Source organism: Dreissena polymorpha, chromosome 3 (assembly GCF_020536995.1).
Source record: "Dreissena polymorpha isolate Duluth1 chromosome 3, UMN_Dpol_1.0, whole genome shotgun sequence".
In the NCBI taxonomy this organism is placed as follows: domain Eukaryota; kingdom Metazoa; phylum Mollusca; class Bivalvia; order Myida; family Dreissenidae; genus Dreissena; species Dreissena polymorpha.
In genome coordinates, this window is record NC_068357.1 from 34337901 (window position 1) to 34347627 (window position 9727).

General features: G+C 40.8%; 1 protein-coding gene across 1 annotated transcript in view; it reads left to right on the forward strand.

Annotated features, from left to right (window-relative positions):
* Positions 1-9727, forward strand: part of LOC127873637 (E3 ubiquitin-protein ligase HECTD3-like) — a 54046-nt gene that overhangs the window by 38194 nt on the left and 6125 nt on the right. Inside the window, exons 12-15 of the mRNA XM_052417525.1 lie at positions 483-695; positions 1679-1885; positions 2609-2738; positions 3944-4097. Coding sequence (XP_052273485.1) covers positions 483-695; positions 1679-1885; positions 2609-2738; positions 3944-4097 — 704 coding nt within the window. The remainder of the gene's footprint in view (positions 1-482; positions 696-1678; positions 1886-2608; positions 2739-3943; positions 4098-9727) is intronic.

Sequence of the window (9727 nt, forward strand, 5' to 3'; positions counted from 1 at the left end):
TAATCTGACTTTAAACTTGGTGGAAAAGTTTGTGCTACGAAACAAAAAGAGTAGCCAAAATGTTGTGGTGCAAAATTTGGTGAAAAGTTGGTTATCCATAAATTGACATAGGTTTCCAATGAAATTACCATTAAAACAATCTCAAATGTTTCATTATATTGTTTCATTCTTAAGTATATTTGACATTGAAAAATAGAAAAATGACGCTAGGTTTCTACTTAGACTAGAGATCTGCATTTGAAAGAGTTATTGAATGCTTGTATTCACAATCACACCTGAGTCCACCAAATGTTTTGTCTTCAAAGCTTGAAAAGATTTTTTGTACAACTGTTTCAATGTAAAAATAAATAAACAAAATTTACATAGGGGATTGGCTTCCGGGCTCTTCATGATAAAAGCAGAGAATACTGTATTGCATTTCTCAAACCCATTACAGATTGCCCTTGATTACATGTTGGAAAATGCTGACACTTTTTTTTCAGTTCTGTGAAGACTCAAACATAAACCGTGACGTTTTTGTGCCTAACCCACAATGTCGCGATTTCCCGCGCTACGAGTGGATTGGTCAGCTGATGGGGGCGTGCCTCAGGGGAAAGGAGAACCTCGTGCTGTCGTTACCTCGCTTTGTGTGGAAGAAACTCGTTGGTGAGCGGGTCACTTGGGAGAGAGATTATTCAACTGTTGATGCTTCATCTGTAAGTTGAGCAGATTTTTTTTACCTTATTAAAATATTGATGCTTCGTCTGTGAAAAGAGCAGATTATTGAACCCTATAATATTCAACTGTTGATGCTTCATCTTTAAGTAGAGAAGATCATTGTGCCATTATTGTTATATCTGTCAGTACAAAGAACTGCAAAAAGGGTTTCATGCATGTGCGTAAAGTATCGTCCCAGATTAGCCTGTACAGTCCGCACAGGCTAATCTGGGACAACACTTTCCTTCTAAACTTGATTTTTGAAATGAAGATACTTTCTTGAAATGAATACCACCATAAAAGCCTAAAGTGTTGTCCCTGATTAGCCTGTGTGGACAGCACAGGCTTATCTAGGACGACACTTTATGCACATGAATAACCCCCTTTACACAGAGCACGGCCCATATAACTTTGTTTCGATCATGGTTTTTGTTAAAAGCCTTATAAACAACACTTGGTACTGAGATGGTTTGTTCATAACTTCCTTTTTCTTAAATATTTTAATAACAAGCTATTTTTAAAGCAAAGGTCCTGCCTGCAGGCACATTTATCATATATTCTCTAGAAATCTTAAAAAATGGTGGTAGTGAGTTTTATGATTCGTCAGTATCTAGTCCTTAGTTTGCAATAAAATCAGCTTGCAAGAAAGTGTCTTAAGCCATTTCAACTCACAAGCAAAGTGAAAATGGCAATATGCAACCAGCATAAAACTCACAGGCTGTTCAGGTTTTATGCTGTTTGCTGCACATCAGTTTATCTTAGGGTTGAAAATAAAGCCTTCGAAATTTTTACCTATTAAGAGAGGTCTTTAGTATAATTTGATTTTCTTAGGGACAAGAAATAAGTCAAAATGCCTATACAAATTAATGGGGTTAAATTTTAAAACATTTTAAAACTTGACTTGCAAATACCTGTTTTGAGAATTCAATGTATCTAAGTGGTGAAGGGTTAACAATTCAGAGTTTCTAACTTTTGAAATCAGGTGAAGCTTATTGACACGCTGGAGATGTCGGAGTCTACGGCAGATTTCGCGTCCTCACCTCGTAGTTGGTCATGCACGTTGAGTGACGGGTCGATGGTGTTGATTAAAGTCGACTGGGAGGGCAACTCTGTGCCACTGAAGTACGAAGACAGAGAGCGATACTGTAGCGAGGTGCGACGAATACGAATGACAGAGTTTGATGAGCAGGTAAAAACTTGCATAGCTTTAATATATTCTTACATGCCCACTGTCAATAATATTTACAATGACAGAGTTTGATGAGCAGGTAGAAACATCGTTGTTGGCTATATATCCGGATTCTTTTGTGTTTCTTTCACATTGTGTGCTTGTTTTATTGTACATGTACCGGTATATATCCCAATCTGCTCCGCGTTTCTCAAATCAAATCAAAATTTATTTATTTATTGTCGGTATGAGAATAACATGTATATAACATAAGCTATGTATAGCTTTTGACCGACCTTTCTAAGTCTATCTAGTTGTTGGCTATATATCCATATTTTCTCCGCATTTCTGTCGGGTTGTTGGCTATATATCCCAATCCCCTCTGCATTTCTATCTCATTGTTGGCTATATATCCAAATTCTCTCTGCATTTCTATTTCGTTGGTGGCTATATATCCAAATTCTCTCGGCATTTCTATCTCATTTTTGGCTGTATATCCCAATCATCTCTGCATGTCTATCTCGTGATTGGCTATTTATCCCAATACCCTCATGTTTCTATCTCGTTATTGGCTATATATCCCAATACCCTCATGTTTCTATCTCGTTATTGGCTATATATCCCAATACCCTGTTCTATCTCTATGTTGGCTATTTATCCCAATACCCTCATGTTTCTATCTCGTTATTGGCTATATATCCCAATACCCTGTTCTATCTCTATGTTGGCTCGGTTTGTCTCCAGATTGCTGCCCTCAGGTCAGGCCTGCTGAAGACCATCCCCCAGGCAGTCCTGGACCTTCTCACCTGGCAGGAACTGGAGCAGAGGATCAGCGGAGACCCGGAGATCTCCATAGAAGCACTGAAACTATCAAGTTAGCATTGTTCTGCAAAAATGGGGCTTAATTCATAACAGCGACTGATCCAAATCAGTTCTATTTGAACAACATCCTCACAAGTATTTTAATTAATGCAAGAAAAGAAACTATCCTACAGAAATATGTGGTTGTTATTACTTGAGCCTTGCTCTGGGACACTTGGGCTTTATGCATGTGCATGCTGGGAAATTTGTCGTCTGCTAAAATGTCGTCTGCTGAATTTCTTAAATAAGCATTTTCTTCGATTTTTTTCAAAGAATACTATCAGAATAGCAAACAGTTTGGATCCTGATGAGGATCCAAACTGTTTGCAAAGGCCTTCAAAATTCGGTTCCAGAACTGAAAGAGTTATGCATGGGCATAAAGTGTAGGCCCAGGCAAGCCTGTGCTGTCTGTACAGGCTAATAAGTCTCTCCTAAACGAAAATACTTTTAAGGTGGAAAGTGTCGTCCTTGAAAAGACTGTTCAGACTGCACAGGCTAATCTGGGACAACACTTTGCACAAATGCATTAAGCCCTGTTTATCCAGAGCAAGTTTCAATTAATAGCAACCATATATTTCTTGAAAATCATTAGATTTTGTTGCATTTATGAATTTATCTGAAGTACCTGTAAGGATGTTGTTGAAAGATTTTGTATGTATTAGCCCCTTTTTCATAGGTGGAAGTGGTCATTTTAAATAATAGCAAATATAATCCCAAGTTAACCTCTGATTTTGAGTACATAATTTAAAAAGTTTCAAAAAATGTTTATATTGCAAATATTAGATCCATGGTGTTCTTCAAATGCTTTGAATACTGTTAAACATTTTTTATGTCCCCCACCACTATAGTGGGGGACATACTGTTTTTGCCCTGTCTGTTGGTTCGTTTGTTGGTTTGTTTGTTGGTTTGTTTGTTTGCCCCAACTTTAACATTTGCCATAACTCATCCTTTAAGGTCAAAGGTCATATATATGGGGACATAGTGTTTCACAAACACATCGCTTGTTTGTAAATTTTATTGATTTTGTGGGTTAAAAAATCCATGAATTTAACATAAACTTCAAAATTGACCTACGCACATTCATTTTATTTTTAACAAAATCAGAAATCAGCAAAATTTACCTGTCTCACAAAAATTCATTTTTGAAAACCACTAAATGTCATGCCAACGAATAAACTTGATTTTCTGTAACAGAACAAATATGTATATCAACCTCAGCTCACTATGACGACGTAGATGAGAAGGGTGTTCGTGTGAAGTACATGTGGGAAGCACTGAGGAACTTCTCAAACGAAGATCGGAGCAGGTTTCTACGTTTCATCACAGGCCGAAGGAGACTGCCAGCAACTGTGCATATATCTTCAGGCAGAGAGTATGTTCACATAGTTATCCCCGGCCATAAGCGGAGGGATATTGTTTTGGCGTTGTCCGTCCGTCTTTCCGTCTGTCCGGCACTTTTGTGTCCGGAGCCATATCTTGGAAGTGCTTTGGCAGATTTCATTGAAACTTGGTATAAGTATATATATGGATAAGAGGATGATGCACGCCAAATGGCATTTTACACCATCTGTTAATAACGGAGTTATGGCCATTTTTATCTTGAAAAAATGCTTTTTTGAGTGTCAAATATAACACTTGTGTCCAGAAGCATATTGGCGGGGGATATCAATTCAACGAATTTGCTTGTTCATTTTCTACTGGGCAGTTGATTGGATGTTATATTGTTTGAGTGTATTCAATGTGAGAAGTTTATCAAATAATACAAATTAATAATTAATAGACTAGTGAACGAGATTGCTATGTTGTGTTCAGATTAAAAAACAACAACATGATTTTAGTATGTAAAACAAATACGTGTCTTTTTGTTATAATGCTGTGTTTTTTCTTCAGAAAATACGTTAATTGAGCTCTGAGAAAACAATATGTTCTCTGGGAAAACCAGACTTAATTCATGTGTATAAATAGTTTTATCCCACTTTTACAGCGAAATCGGTTGATTAAAGCCCCGTTGATTAAATTTCATCTATAATCAACGGCAAGGCTATAACCAATGGCACGAAATGACGTCATCAACTGCCGAACCGGGACTACTTTTTCCCACGCACCTCGTCACCTGTATTTGCCAAGTGCATCAATAATAAAAACAATCTCAAATGTTTGTCAATCTTAATGACCTTAAAACAAAGGAAAGTAGCAAAAAAACGAGTTTTTTGTCATTTATTGTCATTAAAACCTAGTATTAGGTAAATTTAACACTATGCAAATAGGTTCTGTTGTTGTTGCTCCCCTTTGAAGAAGTCAGTTCGAGTTGCTCCCCTTTGACCGTAGAAAATAATCGTCTGGACCAAGAAATCCTGTGTTCATTTACAAGATGTACTCGGATATGCGTCCATCTGATTTTTCTTTAAAGCATCTTTTCTACCTGGCAATACGCACAAATGACACTGCATCCCGGTGATTCTTGCGTCAACAATTGGGTGTCAACAAGTTAGGTCAGATGCTGAAGGCCATGGCAAAAGACGCCGGCTTTCTCAAGCACAAGAGAATAACGAACCACTCAGTTCGCAAATTCCTGGTCCCAAAACTTCGAAATGCAAACATTCCACCCACTGAAACCATGGCCATAACAGGGCACAAAAATGTCCAGTCCATAACCAATTATTCCAACATATCTGTTGAACAGCAGCAAAAGTGTTCATTCTTGCTCAGTCCAGTAAATGTAACAATCCAACAGATTCCTCTTGTTCACCTTCACGCACTGAAACTATGGCCGAAATGCAGCCTAGACAACCGATGTCTACCGTCGAAAAAGTTGATCTTGATGTTCGCCCCACCCAGTCACTTCACTTGCAAATGTCTTTCTCTAGTTCGAACAACTTTGCCTCACAATTCTTTGGTGCCACTTTCAACATTCAAAATGTTAATGTATATAATTAGCTTAAATCCAAGTAATCTTTGTTATTTTGTCACGAAATAACCACATATTATAACAAAGAAGGAAATATTGTGCACCTCGTGATCGACTCGATAGTTTGATATCGAAAGTGAATTGTTTGTGGTGTTAGGCTACGTTGTAAACAAATGTAGTTCCTTGTATATAACAACTTAATGTCATATTGATATCATAAAACTTAAAGATTTGCAATTCAATATTATTAAAATTGTAATAAATAACGCTCGACACTTTGTTACAGAACGATATTCTGATTAAAAAAAATATGATTATTTGATCAGCGGTTATTTTTGGAAAGCGGAGTAATACACTGACCTTGGTTACACTACAGTCATTATCAAAGTACGACAAACACTCATGAAAACTTATTTTGTTTAAATAAAAATAGTTTACTGAATAAAAAGTGGGATAAATAGAATAATAGGTTAATGTTGATTATAGATCAGGTTTATCATGCTCGACACGAAAACGAATAAGCACTCGCCAAGGCTCGTGCTTTTTGTTTTCTAAGCCTCGCATGATAAACCTGATCTATAATCAACACTAACCTATTATTCTCTATATCAGTGATTAGCCTATGCAATCAGGGACAATATGTTCCACCTAGACTGTGCAGTGCACACGGTCCAATCAGGGACAATATGTTCCACCTAGACTGTGCAGTGCACACGGTCCAATCAGGGACAATATGTTCCACCTAGACTGTGCAGTGCACACGGTCCAATCAGGGACAATATGTTCCACCTAGACTGTGCAGTGCACACGGTCCAATCAGGGACAATATGTTCCACCTAGACTGTGCAGTGCACACGGTCCAATCAGGGACAATATGTTCCACCTAGACTGTGCAGTGCACACGGTCCAATCAGGGACAATATGTTCCACCTAGACTGTGCAGTGCACACGGTCCAATCAGGGACAATATGTTCCACCTAGACTGTGCAGTGCACACGGTCCAATCAGGGACAATATGTTCCACCTAGACTGTGCAGTGCACACGGTCCAATCAGGGACAATATGTTCCACCTAGACTGTGCAGTGCACACGGTCCAATCAGGGACAATATGTTCCACCTAGACTGTGCAGTGCACACGGTCCAATCAGGGACAATATGTTCCACCTAGACTGTGCAGTGCACACGGTCCAATCAGGGACAATATGTTCCACCTAGACTGTGCAGTGCACACGGTCTAATCAGGGACAATATGTTCCACCTAGACTGTGCAGTGCACACGGTCCAATCAGGGACAATATGTTCCACCTAGACTGTGCAGTGCACACGGTCCAATCAGGGACAATATGTTCCACCTAGACTGTGCAGTGCACACGGTCTAATCAGGGACAATATGTTCCACCTAGACTGTGCAGTGCACACGGTCTAATCAGGGACAATATGTTCCACCTAGACTGTGCAGTGCACACGGTCTAATCAGGGACAATATGTTCCACCTAGACTGTGCAGTGCACACGGTCCAATCAGGGACAATATGTTCCACCTAGACTGTGCAGTGCACACGGTCCAATCAGGGACAATATGTTCCACCTAGACTGTGCAGTGCACACGGTCCAATCAGGGACAATATGTTCCACCTAGACTGTGCAGTGCACACGGTCTAATCAGGGACAATATGTTCCACCTAGACTGTGCAGTGCACACGGTCTAATCAGGGACAATATGTTCCACCTAGACTGTGCAGTGCACACGGTCTAATCAGGGACAATATGTTCCACCTAGACTGTGCAGTGCACACGGTCTAATCAGGGACAATATGTTCCACCTAGACTGTGCAGTGCACACGGTCCAATCAGGGACAATATGTTCCACCTAGACTGTGCAGTGCACACGGTCCAATCAGGGACAATATGTTCCACCTAGACTGTGCAGTGCACACGGTCTAATCAGGGACAATATGTTCCACCTAGACTGTGCAGTGCACACGGTCCAATCAGGGACAATATGTTCCACCTAGACTGTGCAGTGCACACGGTCCAATCAGGGACAATATGTTCCACCTAGACTGTGCAGTGCACACGGTCCAATCAGGGACAATATGTTCCACCTAGACTGTGCAGTGCACACGGTCCAATCAGGGACAATATGTTCCACCTAGACTGTGCAGTGCACACGGTCTAATCAGGGACAATATGTTCCACCTAGACTGTGCAGTGCACACGGTCCAATCAGGGACAATATGTTCCACCTAGACTGTGCAGTGCACACGGTCTAATCAGGGACAATATGTTCCACCTAGACTGTGCAGTGCACACGGTCTAATCAGGGACAATATGTTCCACCTAGACTGTGCAGTGCACACGGTCCAATCAGGGACAATATGTTCCACCTAGACTGTGCAGTGCACACGGTCCAATCAGGGACAATATGTTCCACCTAGACTGTGCAGTGCACACGGTCCAATCAGGGACAATATGTTCCACCTAGACTGTGCAGTGCACACGGTCCAATCAGGGACAATATGTTCCACCTAGACTGTGCAGTGCACACGGTCCAATCAGGGACAATATGTTCCACCTAGACTGTGCAGTGCACACGGTCTAATCAGGGACAATATGTTCCACCTAGACTGTGCAGTGCACACGGTCCAATCAGGGACAATATGTTCCACCTAGACTGTGCAGTGCACACGGTCCAATCAGGGACAATATGTTCCACCTAGACTGTGCAGTGCACACGGTCCAATCAGGGACAATATGTTCCACCTAGACTGTGCAGTGCACACGGTCCAATCAGGGACAATATGTTCCACCTAGACTGTGCAGTGCACACGGTCCAATCAGGGACAATATGTTCCACCTAGACTGTGCAGTGCACACGGTCCAATCAGGGACAATATGTTCCACCTAGACTGTGCAGTGCACACGGTCCAATCAGGGACAATATGTTCCACCTAGACTGTGCAGTGCACACGGTCCAATCAGGGACAATATGTTCCACCTAGACTGTGCAGTGCACACGGTCCAATCAGGGACAATATGTTCCACCTAGACTGTGCAGTGCACACGGTCCAATCAGGGACAATATGTTCCACCTAGACTGTGCAGTGCACACGGTCTAATCAGGGACAATATGTTCCACCTAGACTGTGCAGTGCACACGGTCCAATCAGGGACAATATGTTCCACCTAGACTGTGCAGTGCACACGGTCCAATCAGGGACAATATGTTCCACCTAGACTGTGCAGTGCACACGGTCCAATCAGGGACAATATGTTCCACCTAGACTGTGCAGTGCACACGGTCCAATCAGGGACAATATGTTCCACCTAGACTGTGCAGTGCACACGGTCTAATCAGGGACAATATGTTCCACCTAGACTGTGCAGTGCACACGGTCCAATCAGGGACAATATGTTCCACCTAGACTGTGCAGTGCACACGGTCTAATCAGGGACAATATGTTCCACCTAGACTGGATTTTTGTTTGGATGAGACTACTTTAAAATGAAAACATTTACTAAATTGGATAGTAGTCCATGAGGAGCCTGTGTGCACTACTGTATAATCTGGTATAACACTTTACTCACATAAATTAAATAAATAAAGCCTAGTTTTCCCAGTACACGGCTCAATTTGCTCATATCACATCATTAAGACAGCAATGTTAATGTTTTCTTTAGTGTAGACCAAATACAACATTTTCTTCTCAAAGCCTCAATTAAACTGTACTGTTCCAGCAGTAAAATAGTAACCTGTGAACAATTCACACTTGACCAGTAAAAAGTTATTGTTCCCTACCGGTTTCACCAGAGGGGACTTATGGTTTGCGCTCTGTCTGTCAGTTAGTCAGTCAGTCACACTTTTCTGGATCCTGCGATAACTTTAAAAGTTCTTAATATTTTTTCATGAAACTTGAAACATGGATAGATGGCAATATGGACATAATGCATGTCATTTCATTTTGTTCCTACTTCAAAACTTCTGGTTGCTATGGCAACAAATAGACTAAAATTACTGCTGAAAATGGTGGTTTTCGGGATCCTGGGATAACTTAAAAAGTTCTTAATATTTTTTCATGAAACTTGAAACATGG